Source organism: Spea bombifrons, chromosome 3 (assembly GCF_027358695.1).
Source record: "Spea bombifrons isolate aSpeBom1 chromosome 3, aSpeBom1.2.pri, whole genome shotgun sequence".
Taxonomy (NCBI): Eukaryota; Metazoa; Chordata; class Amphibia; order Anura; family Pelobatidae; genus Spea; species Spea bombifrons.
Window position 1 is genome coordinate 95,744,542 of NC_071089.1, and position 27,129 is coordinate 95,771,670.

A 27,129-nucleotide genomic window follows, 5' to 3' on the forward strand; every position below is an offset into this window, starting at 1 on the left:
CATGTTACAAAACATAAAGTAGGCACTTTCTATTGCTATGGGCTTCAATAGACAATAATACACTTTATAGGACATAATCAAACAGAATGACTTGTCTCGGTATATATTAGGAAATAGCTACAACATAACAGACATATAAACACAGGAGCAGCCGCTTATTTGGAAAACAAAATCCCCCCAAACTGCTTTTTGGTTTATTTGGTCATTTGGTCCTATTACCATTTATCACGATAATACTTTTTGTCTGTAGTCATTGTCTGCAGTAAAATATTAATACCCCATAGACATTTAACATGAAGATCAACAGTACATCACTAAACACAAAGACTGCAGACTGAGAGCTCTAGGCTTATCCGCCACGTAGTATTAATCATATCACACTGTGTGTTATATATTGACACAAAACAAAAGCATTTAGTTTAAGTGAGATACGTTTAGAAAACTGACACACCCAGATCCCATCTATTCGTTCTGTTCAAATTTTATTTTAGCTCATTCACCAGTAGCCTTTGGTCTAGGTGTGCTTTAGATGTATCTCCATTCCTATTCCAGGTGAGCTAAAGATGTTCCTTTAACTGAAATTAAAGTGCTTATTTCACTTCTTAATAATCTGGTAATTGGAAGCTGGCGTTCAGCCTGTGCTGGTGGTACATTTCTGTGTGAGATTCATGTGTGATGCGATGCTGGAATCGTGAGACCAGTGGCCATCTTGTATTTACATTGCTTACATGTGCTCCTAAATCCTGCCTGCTTAGGGAACAGGTTAAAGCAAAAGGCAGAAATGTGATCTAACATTCCCGCTCTGTATTCCTTTTCCTGTGACTACTCCGCTGTTAGAGTGATTGCCTTCCCTAAACTTCTGGTCACTTTGAGGGCTCCCATTTCTTCTAGAATCTTGCAGTTTCCCTGTAATGAAACATTGTCCAATCATTACTAAATGCACAGCAATAAAAAGTACAATACATAGACGTTGTCAAGATGTGTTCATGTATGAAGACACACAACACAATACAGAATAGACTTGTACATTCAGATTCATACAAACTTCATCTTTAGCAAGTGTGGCCTAATCTATGCATTTGTACGAGTATCTGAAAACGAGGAGGGACTCCCAACAAAACAAATAAGAAAGAATGTAAAACCTCTGAATATTCATTACCCATTGGATGATTCATTTGTCCATTTTGGTGCCATTGGAACCTGTTCTGCTGTTCTATCAGCAGGGAAAGTGTGAAGAGATTGTGTGCAGGATAGTACAGAATAAGTGATTGATAGAAGTAGCCAATACAATATCGCAATGGGAAAGGGAAGTCACATTGTTTATAGCTGTCACAATGGCTGTCCATCCTCGTTCTACTTACAACCTGGAACACAATGAGGCCTTACCATGCAATAGAATACACTTGAAACTGTTCGGGGGGCTGGTAGAGGAGCTGGCAGGCAGCATGCAAGCCACCATGGACACCTCAGTGTGGCTAACATCAGAAATGCTTATAGCCTGGGCCCCCATGCCACTCCGATCAGCTGACCCCATGTCAATACATGCGGATAATACCATACAGTAACATATACTGACTAAAACTTTATATACATACTTACTCTAGGACAACAGTAAAGTTCACATACATAAACATTTATACAACACTGCCTCTCTGCTTAGTGGTGTTACAAAAATGCCAAGGTCCCCTGCGAGACATATGGTTGGGATCCCCAAGCTCCTCCTAAACACACAGTAACATACTAATACACACACGTATATATATTTACACCTACTGGCTTACACACACATACAAATACATACGTAATGTGGTCATATGCAAAGATATACAGTAGTGCACGGCCAAGAAACAAAAAATCACCAAAATGAATTTTGTTCGTTGCGCACACATTTGATTTAGAATATATCAGAGTTATCCTCAGTACATATTGTCTTCTAAACTGATATTTCAGTAGATCACAAAAAATACTAAAACAGTGTACACAGATGTTACTTGGCATTCTGAACATAAAATAAACAAAGAACACAATACACATATTCATATCATACAGCTTTTGAATGAGGGAGCAAATGGACATTTTTCTAGTTAAATAAACAGCCATGATATTTATCTAAATGCATTTTCATTGATGCAGTAGGTTAGGGACCACACTGCTTATATTAAAATATTTGCCCCTTCCCAATTTCTTCATGCAGAAGATGTTTTTATGTATAGAAGGGAAAAGCTTTCCAACCCTACCCGGCCCTATGTTGAAAAGGAATCGCCCCCTTAGTTAAAAAATCAACCAAATAATCAAATTTAATTCATAGCTGGGTTCAAAAATTGCCTCCTAAGCTTCAATGCTGCCGCATCACTCTGGTCTTCGGTAATCCAAGTTTAAGTTTAAAAGGCAAAATGATCATTAAAAAAGTTACACAACTAGAAATGTCCGTCTTTCCCGTGAGAAAAGGTAAGTGAGGGCAAACTTTTGAACAGTAGTGTAAACCGTATATATTTATATATACAGTATACATATATATATATATACATATACACAATGTCATTGATTGGTCATAAAAATCATACACATACTTTCTTTGCAGGTCCATTGTAATGTAAAATAATGTACCTGTCAATACTTTCGTATTTGGATTGCTTTCCTTGTTGCTTATCTCTGGGCTATCGGCGTATTGCATTGGTACGGCAGGAAGCATTTCCTGGATAAAGTCTTCTTTTTCATCTGTATGGAAAAAAGATAGACTGCATTTACTGTACATAGACTGCAAATTTAATAACTGAGCATCACATTTGTCAATTTATCCAGGTTTACCTGGAGGGCAGCTCATTTGCAAGTTCTCCTTACTGAATTCATCTTGCAGTGGTTGAGAAGGTTCCCAGCCTGAATCCGTTACCTTTACTGGACGTCCTAAAATTTCACTTTCCTTTGCAGTTAAATTCCTTATCAAGAAATATGTGCGCATTTTCCCTTTCCCTTTCACATCAATCTCCCCCCGTTCAGTTATTTCAAATTCTTTATTTTTAAGGCACCTGCATTAAAAGAGATGGTGGTTTGTTAAACACATAGTAGATAAAGTGTATTACATGTAATTATTTATTAGCTTAAAACAGATATTGTCATATTTACTGATAAAAAGCTCAGAAGCCTGGGACACAGTACTATGATTAGACATATGGAATGGGGAAATGGGGCATATTGTGGATAATCTGGAATTCACACTATTCTAACTAGAAACCCACAATGAGATCCTGGACAGCAGTCGCATTTGATCATTCTCTCACTATTTTCATTTCACTATAGCACTGCAAACTCATTCTTGCACTGATGTGATTTTAACCTGCCCACAAAAACATGCTTGACAAGGAACTATATGACATGCTACAGTATGTTATGTCCCCTATGTTATGTGTCACTATGAGATGTATCACATCACTGTTGTATGATGTGGTACCAATGTATTGTCTTTAAAACAAACTCATTAAAACAATCACTAAATTAAGAAAAACTATGCACAACCACAACTCCTACCACCTACTGCAGGTAATAAAGACCCGAGAGAATATGGTCTACTACCTGTGCCTATGAGCCAAACCAAGGCCAGTGAAGAAGTTGCATTAACCTCATTTAGCGCCTGAAGGGAGTAATAATTTATCAGTAATTGTAACTGATTACGTGTATTATAAATGTATTTATTTATGTAATTATTAAGCAGCAAAGCATTCCTTAGAACTCCTTTAAATGATGACGCATCCATTATTTAGAGTGGTATCTATGTTTTTTTCTCCAGGTATTTCACGGCTGTTGCTACCTTCATCATGGCGGGGAGAACTGACAAGTGTAATGCGTGTGTAATGCTTTCTCTGCTAGCGGCACGGTTTTGGATTAAGCCCTGCTCGCCTTTTATACAAGTTAAAGTAACATGAAGTAAAGGGGGAATAGAGTAAACGGCTCTCCAGGGTGTTTCAAGAAAGACTGTAGAACAATCATCTTAAAAGGAATACTTTGAAAGGACTATTTCTTTAATGAAGGTTATAAAACAGTCAATAGTTCCAAGCAGTGTTTTTTACCTATAGGTGTATGGGCTGAGGTGAATTTTACTGGGAACCCCATGGCTTTCCATACGAGAAGCTGTATTCACGGTATCTCCAAACAAACAATATCGAGGCATCTTTTCTCCAACTACTCCGGCTAACACAGGACCAGTGTGCAGTCCAACTCGAATCTATGTGGAAAATAAAACAACCCCAAAAAGATTGTGTCCATTATATAAAATGATTCCGCCACCACTGAGCTGTTCATTCTACAGCAAAGTATATCCAGTCAAAATTGAGGCCTGCTGAAAACTCCCACGGGCTCCACTGTATTACATCATTCATTTTAATCGTGCAGAAACAACTAATTCCAGAAACGTTACATTATAAAAGATCGGAAAGTAGTAGACAGTGGATAGAAAACCATGTGTTTCTCTATGTTTTTTCTAACAGTGTCCCCATGATGTGGAAAAAGGGGCAGCTAATGCGATGATTAGTTATAATTGTAAAAAAAATAATGTACAGTTTGTACAACCCGGGGTTATTTTATTTAAAGATTAACCAAATACATGATTTTGTGTCTGAATGTATAATATCACCCGTCTTAAAATATAAATTATGAACTAGTATCGATTTGCCTGTTAGATGGATTTGCATATGGACTCTAAAGCGGACCTATCCCCCTTAAATCTGTAGATGACCATAACAGGTAAGTACGACGGTTTATAGATACACTGGGCTAGCAAAATTGCCAAGAAAGTGCTTAAATAAAAATATAAAACTTGAAGTCTGGGGCTGTCAGTGGACACTTATGGCTGCTAAAACGCATGCTCACGGAGCCAGAATCCTCTAAACGGTCACCAACACATACTGACTCCGTGCTGTGAAACTGTGAAGAGGATTGCCGCCACCTATACACTGACTGTAGTCCGCTGTGGTCGCAGCCTGTTTTATGCTAAATTATGCTAACATTGAATAATGAAATAATGAATAGCCATAATTTTGACAAACACGTCTAACAGTAGAACAATAAAGTTTGATTCCAGAATACAGTTAAGTAAAGATGAATACCAAGAGGCGGCATCATATATAAAGTATATCATTACATATCATAACATTTCTTTTACTGAAAAGTTCTGCAAGGATTCTTTTAGGTTAGTCCGAAGAGTGGCTAACTCAAAGTGCACTTGATATTTTGAGCACTATTAAACTATACATTGTCATTTTTCAAATACGATTGCACCTAAAGAAACTCCAAAGAGTAACATTAATCACCTTATTCTTTTCCAAACAATGCTCTTCAAAGTGCTAAGTGGCTAAAATTACTATTAGCCTTGGGATATTTTCTGTTGATTGACACATTAACATTAGAAGTACACAGTAGCCCAACAAAGATAATGAACTTAGCATGTTTAGTTAACTTACTTGAATGGGTGTTCCGGTGACTGGATTCCTTACTTCTGTCGCCATGAGTATCATTCCCAATGCAAAGTTTGCAACTCTTTCTGCGTGAGTAGAGACAGGTATGGGGACACCACCCACCACCATGTACGCATCTCCAATGGTCTCTACCTTTAAGACAATATCCATGACATCATTTAAGTTATTCAGCTTTATTTTATTGTAAGAACGCATTATCTGAATCCAAATCCAATATTTATTGCACATGTGCATATCTAAGTATAGCAAAGTAGTTTATTTTTTATATGAAACTGTGTTACGGATGCCACTGTTCATATGTCATTTAGAATTGAGTACATAGATACTTGGCGATACAGTCTACAGTAGCAGAGTTACAAAAATTGCATATTTTATATTCTATTCATCATATTTAGTTAATTCATATTATTCATTTTTTATAAGTTGATTCAACTTAAACTCTCTCTTGCTCTTAATAGCAACTTACGTGTAATAATGGCAAAGAACAAATACCTTGTACACATCATGAACGGTGGTTAATCGGTCAAAGCGAAGATACATAGAATTCAACATGGAGACAATCTGGATGGGCTCACACTGCGCACAAATGTTGGTAAACGTTACAACATCACTAAATAGTATTGTGCACTCCTTGAATTCCCCTGTGAAGAATTAAATATGTTTAAAACAGTGATGTATTGCCATCTTGAGTATGTAATTACATTTCTTTCACAAAATAATATACTTGCCTTCCATGCCACGTCATAGTTATCAATTATGTGAAACACAGTTATCATGCATGTACAGTATTTGATTCTGGTTTTGTACAAAGCATCAGGAAACATGGCAAAAGGGACTGTTTGTCCTGATGTGTGTCTGATCAAATTTAGATGAATGATCTTTAGAGTGTTTAGAGTCTTATGTCATGGGATGAAACATAAGAGGTTTCCAAAAAGTATACAGCAAGGGCCAAACAAGAATGTCAGAGGTCCACGTCAGACCATAGGTCAGACAACAATATAAACAGGCACATTTTATATGGACAGACTAAATGGTTCTTATTGGCTGTCACATTCATGTTTCTGTTTCTATTAACTCAATTCAAGTCTATTGAGTTCAAACTAACCAAAATATTGTAATTGCAATTGTCCAGATGTAGATGGAACTCTATGATCACTCCATGGATGACAGAGGCAGACTAGCATATGGGTTTGTTTTGACTTATTCAAACATGGCTGGACCTGACTGACCTGGAAGGTGAACACTGTTGGGGGTGCATAACACAATTATAGTTATATTGCCCTGCCATAGATGCCTGGCAGCACATACCATGTACAAGCAGGAGTGGAGCCAGGTAGCAGATAAGCTCACATATAGTGTGATGTCAGAGCAGTGTGAGAGAAAGTGAAAACAAAAGCATGTGTGTGTTTGTAATCAAATATAAGAATTAGAAGGCTTGGGGAGTACGTGGAAATGGAATAAGGGGCTGTGGGGCCATTTTACTGTAGATGAGCTCCCAACTGGCCTATTTACACTATGGACGCTGTGCGGGCTTAGCACAACCTCCATAGACTGTGTATCTTTAAGATACAGTGCACTGGGATATGACATCATATAACATTATTGTATTGGAGATGCCGACCATGGAGGTGGAGGGTTCTGGGGTGCTTTACTATTTCGAGCCTAGGGCATCCCCAAAAGGTAAATGCAGTCTCTAGTCCAGAAAGTGTCATCCCTCTCCAGGTACATGGAGCAGGCAGCCAATATGGCTGCTTGCTACCATGCTAACCAATAATGCTGGACAATGTTTTAAAAACATTGTTTTAAAAGCCAGCATGTTGGAAGCTGATCTATTATGAGATCAGCTGGCTGACATACTGATAAAAAAAACTATGATCCATGTTAAAAAGCTGGTAGAAAAATGATCCTTGTCGGCATGGTTCCCCCTCCCACTTTGCTTGCATCTCCCACTAAAATAGACATACACATTTATTTAAACACATTTGTTTATTTATTGATGTTTAATTAAAGCAATTCTGTTAATTACCTATTTTGAACCACAACGCTCTTTAACTATTGGCTAGATGATTTTTAGCAAAAAGAATATATAAGGGATATAATGAGTTAAAATTATATGATGAGCTCATTTATCCATTGAGACATCAGAAGATTTTATGATGTGTAATTCCAGTGTGATTTTGTTTATATTTATCTCACTCAATATATTTTGTAGTCAATATATACAAACGAAATTGAAAATAATCATCAGCTATTCAGAATCAATGCTTAGATGCTTCTTTGGAACAGCAAATCAGTTTGTTTACCTGCCTCCACTCTTTTGCCCTCCTTCAGTTGGTTGGCCACATGCCTTGGAAGCATAGCATAGAGCAGAGCTTCTGTTTTCTTCTTCTCTTCCTCTAAATGCTTGGACAAAATGCGTAGCTCCTCTTTCTTCCTCTCCAGCTGATTGGAAAGCTCCATCTCAGCCAGTCTCTGTTGGTTCAGCAGAATCAGGTCCCTTGTTACATCGTGTGGCGCTATGTCAGAGATATGCATCTGACGCTCCTCCAGCTCATGCAAAGAACGTAACAGAGGTGAGCACAGGTACAGCATACACTGAAGGCTTTCCATCCATATCATTTGTCCTAAGTACGAGAAAATATACAATATTACACATATGAATGACTGTGCGGGCTCTTCGATGCGGCATTGAAAGATGAAGTACTAGGGAGAGAGAGAATAGGTCTTTAGAAATTAAAACAAACAGAATGTTAAATATAAACTCTAAAAGAAGCATCTATTAGTTTTCATGTCTAAACTCTAGAAGTTTAGTAAACATACCTCTCAGCTCTAGCATTGGCCGATGTTTCCAGGACTCTGGCATCATCTCTCTCTTTGTCCGGAAGACAAACTGACTATTGATGAACTTTCGGATGTTAGATATTGTTAACGTGACTTCTGGATGCACTGTGCTGAAATACTGATCCAGTCTTATTCCCATTATCTGGATGCCTGGGACAATCCTTTGAATACTCACACCGGCTTGCTTTATCCTAAGCTTCAAATTTAAACATAAGGACATTAGAAAGTAAATAAACACACAAAAAAATCAATGGTAATTATTATACCTACTGTCTTTCACACAGAATGGTTTCTAATACATCATTTATAAGTTTTTTTCAAAACTTTCTAATTATAATGTCCACAATAATTGAGTCTGGGACTTAATGTTCTGATGACTGTGTTGTTTAGTGCTTGGTAAATTAGCCAAGCAAATTGTTTCTTTAATATACTTTTTCTGAAGCCACAGCAAATTAAGCAACCTCTTAACGATTTCTAGAAGCGTATTTTGTAAAAATTGCCAGGGGAATTTTAAGTACACCTGTGATCTATTTAACTAACAGTATCTTCTAACAGAGTATCTGGAATCGCCTGCAAAAGTGATACAAATGCCCAGATGCCCTCGGTACAACATGACACTGATATGAGAAAAATATTACCTTTACATGTATGTTAAAAACCCTACACAATGTTATATTAGATGGGTCATTGAACTGGAAACCAAATGTTATTCATCTCGTTAAAACCAATTAAGGTTTAGATGGGTTATTAAATTGGGCCCAATGTGTGTTAGCTCTTCTACAGGAAGAATACAATCACATAATGGATCCACTGTTCATATTATTCTAAACTAAAAGTCACTATTTTTGTTCAAATGAGAGCCTCTTACCTCCTCGTCGAACACTATATGAAAAGGGAGTCCATTGCAAAATGTTTTTACATCCACCCAGAGGTTATTTGGATAAACCGGTAAAAATCCCCTTAGCATTTTACCTAAAAACAAATGTGTAAAATTGTGAATTTACCTTACCAAAATACACGCAATGCAAAGAAAATTAAAGCAATATATCATATTTATTGTTCCCAATACATTGTATAACGCAAGGCCACAATTTAAATAGATAGATAGATAGATAGATAGAGCAATAGACAAGCAAATGCCTTAAAAATATTACCCTTTCCAAGCTGAACAATTCCTCGTAGTGTTCCCCAGTGATTCTTCTTTATAGGACATACTGAGACGTAGTTAGTTCTGTCTCTAAATTTGTTAAATGCCTTTTCAATGTCCTGTAAATGGATTTCAAGGATAGGAATACAAAAAAACTCAGTTCATCCACAGTCAAACATCATAAATATGACAAAGTCTGATCATAATTTGAAATCAATGGTATTGCGTCAACTATTGATTTCTCACCCACTATGCAAAGGTGTGTTATGTTTGTAGTGAGCTTGTTGGTGTAGTGTCCGCAATTATAAGTGTAAATTCTAACTATTACTCTAATTTACTGGAACTTGGTTATTATTTCATTTTTCTCTTAAATGATCACACCTGTATAAGAACTAGGACTGATGCAAGTAGAAATGTCCATAGAGACACGGGCGTAGGAACCGGGGGGGACGGGGGGGACAGATCCCCCCCAGGAAATCATGCGGGGGGGACCGATAATAGAGCAATCCCCCCCAGTGCCCTCGGTGCACAGCTGCCCGATCAGCAGCTGCAGCGTGCAGGACTGGTTGGGGATTTCCCTAACCAGTCCAACACTTACCGGTGTGCTGTCTGTCACTGAGTGCCGGGCGATGGGATATGACGTTTATATCCCAGCCCCGGCGCTCAGCAGAAACAGCTCTGCGCAGCTGCACTGCACTAGAGCGGCAAACCACCAGAAGGGGAGGAGGAAGAGCAAGCAGAAAGCAGAAGAGAAGAAGAGAAAGGTAAGAGATGTGCAAAACGAGGGGGGGGGGTCTGATGTGCAAAACGGAGGGGGGGGGGTCTGATGTGCAAAACGAGGGGGGGGGTCTGATGTGCAAAACGAGGGGGGGGTCTGATGTGCAAAACGAGGGGGGGGTCTGATGTGCAAAACGAGGGGGGTCTGATGTGCAAAACGAGGGGGGGTCTGATGTGCAAAACGAGGGGGGGTCTGATGTGCAAAACGAGGGGGGGGTCTGATGTGCAAAACGAGGGGGGGTCTGATGTGCAAAACGAGGGGGGGTCTGATGTGCAAAACGAGGGGGGGGTCTGATGTGCAAAACGAGGGGGCGGTCTGATGTGCAAAACGAGGGGGCGGTCTGATGTGCAAAACAGTGTATATGTGTATGGGCAGTGTATATGTGTATGGGCAGTGTATATGTGTACGTGTGTATTGGCAGTGTATACGTGTATGGGCAGTGTATACGTGTATGGGCAGTGTATACGTGTATGGGCAGTGTATATGTGTACGGGCAGTGTATATGTGTACGTGTGTATGGGCAGTGTATATGTGTATGGGCAGTGTATATGTGTACGTGTGTATGGGCAGTGTATATGTGTATGGGCAGTGTATATGTGTACGTGTGTATGGGCAGTGTATATGTGTATGGGCAGTGTATATGTGTACGTGTGTACGCGTGTATGGGCAGTGTATATGTGTACGTGTGTGTGGACAGTGTATATGTGTATGGGCAGTGTATATGTGTACGTGTGTATGGGCAGTGTATATGTGTGTGGACAGTGTATATGTGTATGGGCAGTGTATATGTGTACGTGTGTATGGGCAGTGTATATGTGTATGGGCAGTGTATATGTGTACGTGTGTGTGGACAGTGTATATGTGTATGGGCAGTGTATATGTGTACGTGTGTGTGGACAGTGTATATGTGTATGGGCAGTGTATATGTGTACGTGTGTGTGGACAGTGTATATGTGTATGGGCAGTGTATATGTGTACGTGTGTATGGGCAGTGTATATGTGTATGGGCAGTGTATATGTGTATGGGCAGTGTATATGTGTACGTGTGTGTGGGCAGTGTATATGTGTATGGGCAGTGTACGTGTGTATGGGCAGTGTATATGTGTATGTGTGTGTATGGGCAGTGTATATGTGTACGTGTGTATGGGCAGTGTATATGTGTATGTGTGTATGGGCAGTGTATGTGTGTATGGGCAGTGTATATGTGTACGTGTGTATGGGCAGTGTATATGTGTACGTGTGTATGGGCAGTGTATATGTGTATGTGTGTATGGGCAGTGTATGTGTGTATGGGCAGTGTATATGTGTACGTGTGTATGGGCAGTGTATATGTGTACGTGTGTATGGGCAGTGTATATGTGTACGTCTGTATGGGCAGTGTATATGTGTACGTCTGTATGGGCAGTGTATATGTGTGTGTATATAAGGAGTGTATTTGTCTTATAGTGTATACGTCTGTGTAAGTATGTGCAAAGGCAGTGTATATTTATGGGGAGGCGTGTGTGTGTGTGAGCAGTTTATGTATGTTTGGGCAGGCGTGTATAAGGGTAGTGCATATGTGTGAGTACTGGCAAGTGTGTATGTGCAGGCAATTGCAGTGTATGTGTGTGTTTTTGTGGGCAGGCATGCGTAAGGGCAGTGCATATGTGTGTATGGATAGTGTATATGTGTGTATGGATAGTGTATATGTGTGTATGGATAGTGTATATGTGTGTATGGATAGTGTATATGTGTGTATGGATAGTGTATATGTGTGTATGGATAGTGTATATGTGTGTATGGATAGTGTATATGTGTGTATGGATAGTGTATATGTGTGTATGGATAGTGTATATGTGTGTATGGATAGTGTATATGTGTGTATGAGCAGGCATGTCGTACTTAAAGGGAAGATTATGATTCCCTGTAACACATGTTTAACTCAGGGGCACCTAGGGTTAAATCCAGGCCTATTTCTGGTTAAAATGAGTATGTGTGTCACTGTATGTCACAGCATTCGGACACAAGAGAATATTTCGGGGTGCTACTTGGTCTGGGGCATCACTAATACAAAGCGCCACGTGTTAAATCTAGGGGTAGGCAGAGTAAGTGAATGATGTGTGTGAATGTGTGTCTGGGTGTGATAGTGTATGTTTGTGGGTTTGTTATTGTGCACATCTGTTTTTATGGGTATGATAGTATGTTTCCAGGTGTGTTATGGTGGGCATGTGTCTAGGTATATTAGGGTGGGAATGTTTTGGGGTGTATTATTGTGTGCGTGTGTATGTTATTCAAGTGTTTAAGTGTGTGGATATGTTCCTGTGTGCATGACGTGTTAGGAGTCTTAGATGGATCCTTCAATACATCATAGTAGTCTCTGTGGCCGTGTCCAGTGGGGTCCATCTGTGGTTGTAAGATTTTTCTGTTTCTGTGGGAATTTTCTCCCATTCATCCAGTAGAACGTTTTATGAGCTGTAGGTGATATACCTTTTTGGACAGCACTATGCTTCTAACTTTGTGGGGACAGTTTTGGGGAAGGTCCTTTTCTATTCCATCATGACTGCCCCAGTGTACAAAACAAGGCCCATAAAGGCATGGCTGCAAAAATTCCCCACAGAAACTCTCCAAAATCTTGTGGAAATCGTTCCCAGATGAGTGAAAGCCGTTATAGAGGCAAAGGGGGACCAACTTCATATTAATCTCTATGTATTTATAATGTGATGTCATAAAGTCCCTGTTGGTGAAATGGTCAGGTATACCCTACCAGAAAAAATGCTATCCCCCCCAGATTTTTAGGGGTTCCTACGCCCATGCATAGAGACCCCTGTCCAGTGGCATCACAATACCAGTCCCTTGGGAGCAGGACTTCAGCATGAAGAAGACATCTGCTGGGGTAAAAAGAGATTGTCCAAGCGTCTCTTCATGCTCAGAACTCTCCAAGGAACATTCTATTTATTTTAGTGAAAAATACAGCACTTTGTTCTTAATATCTGAAATCAGTGCTGAAAATAAATATTAAATCTATTCTTGTAATGCCGGGGGAATATTGTGCTTTTCATTTTGCACTTTTATAAATTGCTTTGCAAAAGTTAGGTACCATACCATAAGTGTATAAAAGGTAAAGTAAGAAAACCAATATGGCGGATTATGTGCATAGCTCCCAATATTTCAAATTAATACATTCTGACACATTTGTTTTAAGGGTGAAGGGGATACAAAGATGTTTTATGTCATCCCATGTATATTATATGGCTTATTGACACAATTTACACTGAATTTAATAAATTACAGTAATTATTCTTTCTAATGCTTAAGTAGACATCATTGGGACTTTGAAGACTGCAAAACACTATAACACACTAATATCCCCAAACATCTGTAGCTCCTAGAAAAATTCTATAAGCGGAGTCCCACACAGGTATGCGATGGAGGTATGTTAGTATATCTGTATACCTAGATGTTTGTGTTATGACAGTATTCATTAATAATGAACCCATTATTTTGTATAATAATGTTTTTTGGGGTTTTGGGGTGCAGGGTAACTTCCGTTTGTGTGCAAAAAATAGACAAGCCTCATCTCACTTGGTGAATATTCTTGTACTGTATGTTCAAGCTTAATCATTGTAACAAAATGCAGGCCATTTATCACTAATATTCAACATAAACATATCAGTACTCATTGCTACCATCTGGAGCTCCAAGCTACCCTATATCTTTCATCAATATCTTCCATATTAACCTGGGAAGGTTGGTGAGGCAAAAATGAAATATGTATTTAGCAGAATATATTCTGCATTTCTTTTCCATTTATGATGGCTTTGGGGTATTGCGCAATGTGTTTCTAGCTCACTCCATTTGATACACAAATGATTCACTATATTGAAATTCAAAGCCAAATCCGTACTCCAAATCAAATGGAAATAGTGCAGCAATGAGAAATAACAAAACACGCATTCTAAAAATATCTAATGTTAGGAGCCAATAATGCCAATAAATCTAAAAGGGACCCAGGTGTCACAAGTTTAATTATGCATTGTTGGGTGATTAGTTAGCCTACAATGTGTGTAAGAAGCGCGCTGAATGTGCAGCACATGGGATGCCCAGATTGCATCTGTTTACAATGTTTCAGAAACACTGATGTGAAACAGAGATGTCTGACATTTTTTCCCGATAATAATTTGTATGCCATGTCGTCTCTCCTGAAATAATAAACATTTTCACTGATCATCTTACAGTTTGAGTTGAGAGAGAGCAAACGAGATGTACACAAAAGAATTGGCACTACTCGGTCTTATTCATTAATTTATTGGCCAACATTTCCCTAAATCATTGTAGCCTTTCAAATGTCATCTGTACAAATGTTAATAGCACGCACCTCAATACTTTGGGCCTGAATTAGCATTTGCAGGTTTGTTATACACAAATGTATGTTTTTTAAGGCATTTGAAATTACTGTGTCATAGGTACTAAGAAATAAACTACAAAGCTTGTTGAATGTAAGCTCACAAAAGCGAGATATTATTTGTGATTTCAAATTTATCCTACAGCTCTGATTGTAAAGCTCTACAGATTCTGCTGGCGCTATATAAATCAATGTACTGTCATGAAGTATTACAGCTATTTTGAGCATGTTATAATATGAGACTTGTGTCTCTCTTTAAGAGGATCAGTCCCATTTTTGGCACTCAAATCCCTTTGTTCATCTTTCTTCACCTGATATCTCTGTTTTCTAGAATCCCACAGCTTTTGCTGGGTAAGAGTGGATCACAGTATTTTTCTGCCCTGATAATCTCCATAGTGCCCGGTATAAATAGCAGAAAATGTTCCTAGAAATGCTTAGCTCGGTTATATAAACAGCTATCCACAGGTAGCAAAGTGACATAAAAGTTCAGAAGGATCAGGTCATACAGTGTTGTCCAACCATAACCAAATCTAACCCAGGACCTTCTTCTTCTCCTGGTAACTGAGAGGAAAACGCATTGAAGGCGCACTGATTTTGCTAATAGCCGTGGCAGACCAGTCAGGTGTTATGGCTCTAGAGACAGTCCTTTCTGTATGTTTGGGTATTTTACCTAATAATTGCACACCTGAACTAATACAGCTATAGAAAAGAACTGATGAAGACCTTGCTAAGATTTCTGAATCCTCACAATAGATATTCAACAGATAAAATATATATATATATATATATATATATATAGAATCGATAAAAATCACAACTGAGGAGTGTAAGAATTTTCCAGCTTTATGCTCTGAAAATATGAAACATAACGGCATGGTATTTGGTAATAAACATGTACGTGGTTGCTTTTATTGGAATACCTGTTTGTTAACTTGATGGGAAGAAGGTATCTGCTTGGGTTTGGGTGGAAATGCTGGCCTCTGAGTGACCAGAAACACAATGTGTTCTTTCTTCCCTGTTCTCTCTTCTTCATCTATTTGACTAACTATTTCCATTGAAATTTCAGTTTTGAAAAAATCCATTGCTACTGCCCCCATGATACCTAGAAATAATGTACAAAACAGACATATTTAGTATCACTTGTTGTGACAAGGATTCTCTTGTGAGCCGTAAGGAAAATAATTATAGATATAATCAATGGAATCAAAGCGACCTCTTCAAACCCGCCATTGTGCTAGAAAGTTAAGGACCATATATATATATATGTATGTATATATATATACATAAAATCCATCATTATATAGAATCCACATAAATGCTCTGTAAATGCTTGAAAACAGGTTTTCTGGATTAATTGAACACAATTAATGTTGCCTGTGTCAACTTTTACTAAAACAAGTCACTTAGACAGTTAACAGAAATTGTAACTTTACATAATTTTAAAAATCTATATTATTACAGTGGTTCTATATTTGTGCTTTAACTATTGTTGGAATAGTTACCATCGACACTGCATTATTGTCAATAGCGCCATTAATCATTTTTGGAATAGTGGTGATGCATATAAATACATTTTTTTAATGATTTTATTTTAATATTTTGTCTGAAACATACAGCAGAAGGAAATAAACCCATGATTAAGGCTGGTTACGAAAATGATAATTTTCGCTGATGGAAATAATTAAATCATTACAAATTTTTACATTTAATTTAACTTTTTATCTTGAATAAACTTTTTGTGTTTAAGCCTATTTATTCCAACATTTCATACTTTGCCTAAGCTGTTTCGGCATTCCATATAATGCCCAGTAATTCTATGAAATGTTCAAGTTCCTATTCATACAATCTGCATGGAAATCTTCCTGTCAGTGACAAAACTGATAAATTTAAGTTAGTAATTATTTTGTCCTCTTTGCTTAAAACCTCGGAAGCCTCAACGATCTATTTTAGAGATAAACATATTTTCAGGACACGTCGTGAGTGATTCGTTCTGAGGAAGCTTTACAGTCCCTGTAAGGTGACCGTTCTAAAGCTTTGTATTGTGAAACTCTAATGAAGTTGTTAACATTAAAAAGTAAAATAAGTGACACAACAATGAGAACAACAACCCAGTAAATGCCTTACATGGCAGTTATTCTCCTAATTAAAGCAATAAATAATGAATATACCCCGTGTTGCCATGTGACTACCGCAGAGACAACAGCATGCCATAAAATATGAGCCATTCAAGGAGGAGAAATTAAGTGCATTAATATCATTTTTTTAATTGCGGATACAAAACAAGAATTAACTTAAAGAGGCCGTGTTCATGTGCTACCCCATATGCCCTTATGATATAATTTGGCCCTTGAGATCCCTACTTGGCAACTATACAGTTACTGAATCACTATTTATTATACATACTAGATATAAACTGACATAGATGACTCAGGAGGGGGCATTTTGGTACATTTTGGTGTTAGCCCTGGGGCATTTGTTAAGGTATTTTGTTCATCTGGGAGACTAATCATATATCAGAGTTCAGGGCTATTTAAGGTAATATTGAGACTGTATTTTCTATGCGCACGCACATTTTTAAGGAGTGTTGTTTTAAGTTCTACTCTTGGTAAAGGACAGCAGAATCCAGGAAAATATATGTTTTATGAATTATAGTCTAATTATCCCAGTGAGAATGTGCAGATTAATAGGTGTAAAAAATGTTAGTGTGCCAATGGAATAACACGTTATATGGCATGTCAAATACCACATTCAGTGCCATGTCCCCCTGGGTTTAAATTTTCTGACTTAAATTTCACCCTTTGATCAAAAAAAGACAGGGGCGTTTAGAATAATTAAATAGTTTATCCTACCGAGCAGAGATGGCACTGGGCAACGTGCACAACAGCAGGGGTAATCTATTTCAAGCTCCTCTGCCTACAATTTCATTTAAAAACCAGGTCCGCTGTGGCATGACCACACTGGCAGTGTGCTCCTAGATATGACGTGACATTGCGCTACTCTCAGGAGATCACCATCGAGCAGTACTATAATCCCAAACAAGGGTAGCCAGAGCAGGAATAATAGAATTATCTGTGTACTGTAAAGTGGGGCTACTACAGCATCAACAATGAATATGAACGACGGCAGTGCCAGTGATTTATATCATTCAGATGATACAATGTCCCATTGAGGGTAAGTATTTAGCACCCCCAGGAAGATTTTCGTGGATGCCCATGTGCAGTATGCAGTTCGGCGATATGACCTAAACCTCAACAGGTATACTGGCAGTAGAACTGGGACCTTCCTCTGTATACGGTCCCAGATGTCAAAACCTCCCTTTACATGATGTCATGAATGGCTAGCTTTCCACCAAGGTTGGTGGAGAAAATTTGGGGGAATGTAGAATAAGTCAATGAGAAGGCACTAAGTCAGCGGAACTGATTGGGATATGGTTTGCCTCCATGGCAAATCCAAAACACCGCCAAATAGGATTAGTAGAATATTATCACATGTATTGGAGTTAAAATGCATTGTACCTGGAACAATGTGGCATAAGCCTCTTCTGTCTGAATAATAATGTAAATGCATGGATCCATCATCATTCATCTCCACTCTAAAAGATGGGGCATTCATAGCCTGTAGATAAAACAAATTCACCATAGTAACCGTGAGCAAATGTTAGCTTTCCAGTCATGTGTGTCTGCCTACCCATCCATTAATCTATCACATCTATGTACAAGTGTGTGTTTGTAATGTTTATACTGTATAATATGACACCAGTGCCATGTTCATGTGTAAATGTGTAAATGTTGACTGGGTGACATGATAAAGTTTGACTAATCACATTTCAGCGTCTTTTGTTGGTTTTAGTAAAAATCTAACACTATGTTTTTTAATGTATCTAGAGCATGGTCATTTCTAGAACATACTCAGTGTCACTGTAACAGCCATGAAATATCTGGTAAAATATGTATAACCCACATATGAGTTATTTAAATACAATTATTTAGGCATATTGGGCATAAAATGGGACTGACGCCATTGATGTTCTCATGCTGGATTAACCGTATACTGTAGGTGGCCACCTCAGGTGCTACAATTAAGTTCTATTTTAGGTTTGTAACATGTTTTGCTACAAATAGGTCCTATTTTATGTTTGTAACATGTTTTGCTACAATTAGGTTCCATTTTATGTTTGTAAGCAAATTAATGCAGTAGGGGGCCACCACAGACGGTGCCTCAGGGTGCTAGAGACATTAGGTCTGGCCCTGGTTAAAGAGTCATACCCATCACTTGGGAAATCAGGATAATGCTCCTCATCTCTGATAAAAGGCACGACAATCACCTTGAGTAATCTAAGTTCAGAAATTGCTCAAAGCCGCGTTTAGGGTAAAGGATGGGGCCCTCATCCACATCGGCTCATAACAACCTAAAACTGGCTACGTGCAGGACGAGGAACTTTTAAGTCAACATTACAGTAAGCCATTTATTCTAGTTCAGAGGACTTATCTTTTTCATATAAATCATATTATACTATTAAGAAATGAGATGTCCAGGCCCAATGTTCTGGAAAGATGTAGTCTGGCAGATCAAAGGCGGATGCAATGTGCATTCTCATAAATATATTAACTATATTCAGAATTTTTTTGATCATGTATTCATGATGTCCCTTATGTGCCCTAGACTGGCTCTTTCTTGGCAAATGCTTGCAGGTTACAGGTAGTGCATAAATCACATGCACTATTTATGCTGACAAAAGAATGGCGCAGTATTCCCTTTCCATGATACAACCATAAAGGTATTGGTAGGTTCACACGAATAATTCATAATTGAACCGAGGAACAATATTGATTTGAGATGCAACAGGTAAAGAGATTGATCCCCTAGCTTCTCCAACACATTAGAAATTAATTAAAGTAAATTAATTAAGAAAGGTTACAGCGCTCACACACCATGAAATAAAAATGAGTTTGTGAAGCAAACGTTCGGGCCAAAATGGTCTTCGTCAGAGTAAACAGAAAGTAGGCCATACTGATCAGTAATCTCGTCACTTACCTGGTAGGAGAGAGACAGATAACTGTGCAGAGCATCGAGGTTTGCTATAAATTCATACAGGTTTCCACCTAATGTCCTCAGCATGTGGTCATATCCAGATTTTTTACAAAACTCAAAGAAATACTCGCCAAATTGCTTCAGCACAGCCTCTGGTGAAACACCTTTAGAAAAACATATTTATTTTACAGGTATAGCAGACAGACATACCATATGTCACTTTACCCAGCGTAAACAAGTATTTCTTCCCAGTGTATGTGTGATGTGAATAATACCGTACTGGACGTCATCTCCCAAAGGCTTCGATCACCAGCTACAGGTCTGTTTAGAGTTCTGGGTCAATGGTCCGAGACACCACATGGCCTGTCACGCTGTCAGCCTGAGCTGGGGTCAAGTAGACAGCTCTGGAGATGCTCAAGGTAAAAAATGTACATATATATATATATATATATATATATATATGCACTACCTTTCAAAATATTTGGGGCTACTTAGCTGTTTTCATGGAAAACAAGGACATTTCTATGTGTAACATATTTGCAAAAGGGTTTAATAATGATCAACTAGTCTTTTAAACTTGGATTAGTGAACACAATGTCCCATTGGAACACAGGAGCGTTCTAAAGGGTCTCTGATGGAATACGAAGATATTCCATTAAAAAAAACAGCCGTTTCCTGCTACAATAGTCATTTACAACATTAACAGTCTCTACACTGTAGTTCTGATCCATATCATGCTATTTTAATGGACATATTTTGCTTTTCTTTCAAAAGCCAAATCATTTCAATGTGACCCCAAACGATAGATGTTGGGGCTTTCTACTGTGATATCCTATAGATGGGAAAATTAGGTGAATGCAGACGAATGAGAGGAGGTAAAAAAAAATTAAACTTATAATGATAAACTTGTTAAAAATATAATTTTTCCCAAGAAGTGAGATTTAAACTATATTTGTGGAATTTCTGGCTTTAAAGTATACTTGTAGCTTTTCCAAATTCCAAGACATAATGATACTTTAAGATGAAAATAACCCCTATATTGTATTATTAGAAACTGCCTTTATTTCTATGCCCGCAAGAGCAGCCATCTTAACTGACTTCTACAGGATTTGCATGATTTTTCCTCCACATTAAGTAACTCTTTTTGTCTCCGACGAGGAAATAAAGAGAAGGAATGGCATTCAGGCACTTCATGTTATATTATTATTATAAAAGGTTCTTCCCCTACTGGCTACTGAACGTGCCGAGGTAAAATGACTTGGAACATTGAAATAATAAAACATGTTCTGCTTGTGAAATAAAAGTCATAAGATGGGCAGTTAAGACAAATACACTTCATGATGCTAAAATGTGTGCAGGCAGCTAGGCGGATGATTTAGCTGGGGCTACAAACACATTGCTATGAAGCTAAATACTCAATGAGAGAAATTAATGGGTACGCAACTCCCCATTTTAATGCATACTGGGGTCTTGTCCCATTTTCTTCCCCCTGCTTGTATCTACTTTGTATTGGACTAGGTAAGCCAAACCCATCTACTAGATACAGTGGGAGCATATTTATGTATGCTTTCTGCTTTCAGTAGAGACAGGCAGAAGGAGGAGATAACTAGACAGAAGGCCCATTTTCTAACTCCCATACAAACAGTGATTTGCATGCAGTTAAATGCATTGGACTATGCTTTTCACTTCTTGGGTGTCTATGGGGTATACAAGTGGTATGGCGGGTGTACTTTCCAGGGGCTTATAGAGTGTATAGAACAATTAAAGTTGCAGTGGGAGTAATATGAGTTTTAGGCCCTTAAATATTACTTGCGATGTTTCTGGCTGTGTATGTATACTTATACACACGATCCCCATGGGCTTCCCGAAAGCATTGTTACTCTACATGTACACACAGCGATAGTACATCACAGGAAAGGTCTGTCATACAGATTTACCGCACTTTTCAAATTAAGCGGTAAAATTATTTCTCTCCGGTGTTTGGTCCCATCGTTCAAAAAATTTCACACAACAGTGATTTATTGTACAAAACTACATGGCTATACATTTCCTTTGTTTGTGTTATTTTCTGTGTCATTAGACCATCATATTTTAGTAGCAATATCCAATTTACTAAGTCTTTCTTTCTAACATCATATCTGAGTAAGAGTCCGACTTACCCAACATCTGGCAGGCCTTGTCAACTAACTGCAATGTTATTTCATCTTTGTAGACTTCATATGTCATAAACGTGTCTTGCACTCCTGTTTTAATTCTGTACGAACAACATGAATCATTTATATGAACAAACATTTCTTTCAACAATCAGACACGGATAAGAAATGATGATGCCAAAATATGGAAATTTACTATCTTTCCACAACGACATTTTAATGGTTTCAACATTTATACAATCTTGTGCCTTAGAAGATAATGGAAAACAATAGTATCATATATTTAGAATGTATCCTTCATCCCCATTCCCTGTATACTTACAATATACTGGATGGAAGCCGCGACGCTTAGGATATATTGGTCTATTTACATAAGCTGTGCATTTGTTTCAAGGCTCTTTATATGTGAAATCTGAACAGTATTAAGTTTATTTAGTGAAATTAGTACTATTTATTCATAAAATGCACCAGAATGGCAATTAAGATGTTTCGAGGTTTTCCTAAGGTGTCATATTGACATATGGTTAGCTTAACATATAATTTAACAGCAGATAAGAACCATTCGCCCATCTAGTCTGCACAATTTTCCTAATATAAAGGCTCAAACCTTAATCAATCCTTCGCCTTGTGTTAGATTCAATATAGCTTTCTGCCTGTCCCCTGTATGTTTAAATCCCCTCACTGTAAAAGGCTCTACCACTTCTGCTAGGAGGTTTTTCTATCTATCTAACAGTCATGTAAAACTTCCTCACACTGCATTTTCCCCTCTGTGTTTCTTTTGCCGCATCTAATAATGCATGTTGCCTCCCTGCCCTTAGCTTTATATTTGCTGATTACAAGAATTCAGTAGTCACAAAGTATTTATTTATTAAGAGTTCTGTTCTAGGCACCCACCCTCCTCCTAAAAATCACGAAACTGGCAAAATAGGCTAGAAATGGCCATTAAGAAAGAGGACATATGGCATGAGGGGAATTCTGTTTCCAGGTCTTCTTCACCTTTTTTATGTAAGCCTAACAAAAAGTTTCACCTCCAACTGGGCTAATACTTGATTGATTGATTGATCCACCAGAGAAGTATCTTTAGGGTAACATCTGTGTTTCTGGTTTGCAACCATTCATTGTTTACCTGTATACGTTATTCTCTGATACTGAGTTTATTCTTTTACTTTTATTGCTGGTTTCCAGCCGATGTAAAAACACACCATTTCAGACAGGGGAGGCTAGCGCCTTCCTGCCGGGTGTCCCACACTAGCACATTCACACACACTATAATGCATACACACATTTACACATAAACACTCACTATAATGCATACACACATTCACACATACACACTCACTATAACGCATACACACATTCACACTCACTATAATGCATACACACATTCACACATACACACTCAGATTAATACACACATTCACACATACACACTCACTATAATGCATACACACATTCACACATACACACTCACTAAAATGCATACACACATTCACACATACACACTCACTATAATGCATACACACATTCACACATACTCACTCACTATAATGCATACACACATTCACACATACACACTCAGATTAATACACACATTCACACATACACACTCACTATAATGCATACACATTCACATATACACACTCAGATTAATACACACTAACACACACTCACTATAACACACAATAACACCTCATTACTCACACTCTTGGAGCTCTTCCTCATGGCTGCTCATACACTGCCACGTAATGTCAGGTTACGGGCCCCCACGGCACCCCTCACCTCCACGAGTTGGCAAGTCCAAAGCAGACTTTGAAGAATTTTGGACCAGCATTGGGGGGCAATTGGCACTCTGCCCTGTGGACCAGCCTTACCCAGATTTAAGATGTTAAATTTAGGCTAATATGTGTATATTTTATTGTGAAGACAGATTTTGGATAGTGTTTTAAAAGCTCACAAAAATATAAAATCAGTGAATGCAAACAGGTGTTATAGAAAAGATTCCTTATTGCATGTTAACAATAATTACTGATTGTGGCTATCAGTTGGTTGTAACCTTGTAACTTAATTGTTACTTATAACCATAAAAATCTTTGGTCACTGTGAGTCCCATAAAACTTGGGGTCCCTGACACTTGTTTACTCTTATTCTTGGGCTCCGTATTCACTTTCATGACCTGTGTCTCTAATGACTTGGAACGACTTCTGTTTCATTGATTGCCAATGAAATAATATGCTTCAAAAATTAAACGACAGGATTTGGGTCCACAACTCCAGAGTAAATGATATTCAGACTACGTATAGAAATACATGAATTTACCCTGTAGGTGAACGTTTTACGTGCTTCACCACCAAAAATGACGCTTAGTCATACACTAGGTTGCGTCTGTTCTTAAATAGCGTTTATCCAAAGTGCTCCATGATTTAAGGTGTCACATACATAATAAAAAAATTGCAATATGTATAATATATAACTCATGAAATGGCCTCCTATATCAGTTCCATAAGAGAGTTATAATCGATGAATACAGGTCACATAAATAGAATTAGTATCTAATTGGAATAATTATACAGTTCTAGCAGAAAAAAAAACCCAAAACAAATAACAATAAAAATGAATAAAAAGTGCAGAGTGGTCGGGCGATGCGGAGGCTTTGGATTACATGTGTTGCGAGCCGAGGAGAAATGGTTTTCAGTTTGGAATTTTAATGAAATAACATGGACGGAGTGCGGTGGGTTTGGTAGCTAAAGAACAGCAAGGTAGCAGACATAGGAACTTATCCCTTAAACAGCGAGTCTGTGGTTGAGTTGAGACCTTAGGTTGATACCATATTACATCAATGAGATGCCCTTTCAAGGTTTAACTTATTATTCAATGAGAAAACCTTTGGGCCTGTGTCTTCCTTAATATACCAGGAACTCTCCATATGTGATATGGAGTCTCCAGAAATGGCAGCTAGTTACCCTCTGCTCAGTTCCCCAGGGGTTCTTTCTACATTCCTTCATTTCTGTCCCTTTTCCTGTCAATCTATGAGTACTCATAGATTATCCTCCAGCCCTGCCTTTACTCCTTACACATCCTAAATGGAGACCTCCTAGATAACATACATGTGAATTTCCCAACTATGTTCATCATGTAAACCCTGTGATTTGAAAGCTCAAATTCAGTCCTTCTACAAACGCAGTGAATAGACAACATATAATGGGATTTATGTCATCTGAGACACAGCTACCCAATGCAAGGAGTGCGAAGCAGCCACATCCACCGGAGTCACATGGTGCTGTCTCTGCTGGGCCTCCTAACTCATTACATCAATGAAAATGTCATAGAATCTGTTATAAGATGATACGTAGCTGGTACTAACAGCACATTTTAAATTCCTTTACTGTATACCCACTGAACTCATCCATTGTTTCTGGGAATATGCATGTCACGCGTATATTCAATATCATACCTATCAAATCCCACAACAAAGAATAGTAATAGTCACTTTAGCCATGGGCACGTCTACCAAAATCCAATATGTCAGCATTCTGGCCATTTAAACTGGTAAAACAAGCGGATAGATTGTAAATGACAGGCGTGTTTTAAAACAGACTCTTGACAGCTTGAGGCATGGAGTGTTTTAAAATAGGCAACTCCAAACCATCGTTGCTACAGACATGCCTTCTGATATCAAAGGAGCATTTACAGCAACATCTACAATCAGAGTAGACCTGGCAATAAGTCCAGCCTAGTGGCCCAAGTATCCCTAACACATTTCGCAAACATCATTCGCAATATGAACCATTCAGTCCTCTCCAACAGTTTTACACAAAGGGAATCAGTGTGTGAAGAAGCAAATAAAGGATCCAATTATTGTTTAATCCTGTCTGACGTTCCCTGGTGGCTGTGTAAGGAACTGCATGTAAAAAACATTCAAAACATCAATAATATGTGTAATAAATATAAAATCACACATAACCTTAGTAATTCCCATGTTTCTTCACCATATTTCTCTATCACCAGAGACTTCAAGCAGGTGTTAATAAACCCATACTGAAAGAAAAGGACAAACCTTTGCTTAGAGATGAAACACTAACCTTAACATTGTGGATGCAATACATATATAATTTACAATGTATAAATCAGAATACATGCATTATGGGCAGGCACACAAAGGTTAAATGTTAAAAATCCCTAAATGAAACAGATTTTTATTAATGTATTCATTGGGATTGTAAATCAATAGAAATACCACTTTGTATAAAGCAACTCTATTTAGGCAACTGTCAGCATGCAGCATAAACACATTAACTGATGTGATTCTTTTACAGAATACAGTTCTTCTTTTATAGTTATGGGGCACCTGCTCCATTTGTCCTTTAACTTATCATTTATATGGGTCAACAACAACACACACTACGTCTTTTTTAAGACTTACCATTTTATGGTTATTTTGCTGTGTCCTCTTCTGCACATGAATACAAGATCCAGATTAATGTATTCCCCATACGTCCATCTCCCAATAAAGTAATCTTCAGGTTTGGGTCGTTCTCTTGCATTCTATCATTTTCATTCCACATAGTCGATTAAAGCCATCTCATTGTGACCTGAAAACAATCAAAATTGGTTGATCATACTTGAATTATTGGGATCAGACATGTTGTAGGTCAGGCATCAATGATCTCCCACGTGAACTTCTGGTAGGATCCCACAGCAATCCTGTAGCTATTGATTGGTTCCAAGGTAATCTATCAGTGAAGATTATGAAGATCCATGAGGTTCTGTCTAGGTGAGGAGCTCCTTCTCGCCGATTTGCGATGGGTGTGCAGGTCTCTGGAAGGCAATCAGTTGAAAGCATCTGTTGGGGTGGCTTTCTTTGATTTCAGTGTCTCTGTCCAGAGTTGGTGGTGCTGAAATTCTTCATTTGTCTTTAGACACTGACGCTGTCTGCACAAGCAGTCTGTGTTCCTACCAGGAGGAGATGGAATATCTCCTTCACGGTGATGCCTTTCATTCAATTCTAAGCCATTTATGCAGGTCACAGTCTGCTGGAGATCCTTTGACATGTGGATAATGCGTTCTTCTCCCCCATCTGCTTTCATTGGTAATAGTAATCAATGGGAACAATAATCATGCAATAGAACACAGTGACAATTTACAGTGATACATGTCACATTACCTACCTGTCTAAAGAGCTAGCTATTTAAAATCAGGGATTAGGAGGGGGAGGAAAACAGCAGAACTGTGCAATCCTTCCAAACACCTTGTCATATTGTGGATGGTTTAGGAATGTCCTCTCCCTGCAGCGTCACCCTGATCTCCTTGCTAGACTGTGATGCAGAAGCACT

At 38.2% G+C, this 27,129-nt stretch overlaps 1 protein-coding gene across 1 annotated transcript; it reads right to left on the reverse strand.

Annotated features, from left to right (window-relative positions):
• Positions 1–356: 356 nt before the first annotated feature.
• Positions 357–27,068, reverse strand: LOC128484567 (guanylate cyclase soluble subunit beta-2-like). The gene is made up of 17 exons (XM_053461010.1): positions 26,965–27,068; positions 26,220–26,388; positions 25,761–25,834; positions 21,806–21,900; positions 19,650–19,810; positions 18,131–18,230; positions 15,536–15,717; positions 9,464–9,575; positions 9,178–9,281; positions 8,289–8,505; positions 7,772–8,092; positions 5,961–6,109; positions 5,454–5,600; positions 4,065–4,219; positions 2,809–3,026; positions 2,608–2,718; positions 357–906 (listed from the first exon to the last, which is right to left on the reverse strand). The coding sequence occupies exons 2-17, from the start codon at positions 26,220–26,222 to the stop codon at positions 764–766; spliced, it is 2,292 nt and encodes a 763-aa protein (XP_053316985.1). The 5' UTR covers positions 26,223–26,388; positions 26,965–27,068; the 3' UTR covers positions 357–763.
• Positions 27,069–27,129: the final 61 nt, after the last annotated feature.

Bases quoted from the DNA above. Each gene is read 5' to 3' on its own strand.
- LOC128484567 (XM_053461010.1), bottom strand. The intron at 4,220-5,453 runs GTAAGTTAACTA...TTTTCCACATAG, and splicing joins TCACCGGAACACCCATTCAA to ATTCGAGTTGGACTGCACAC. The intron at 3,027-4,064 runs GTAAAAAACACT...CTTTTAATGCAG, and splicing joins CTCAGCCCATACACCTATAG to GTGCCTTAAAAATAAAGAAT.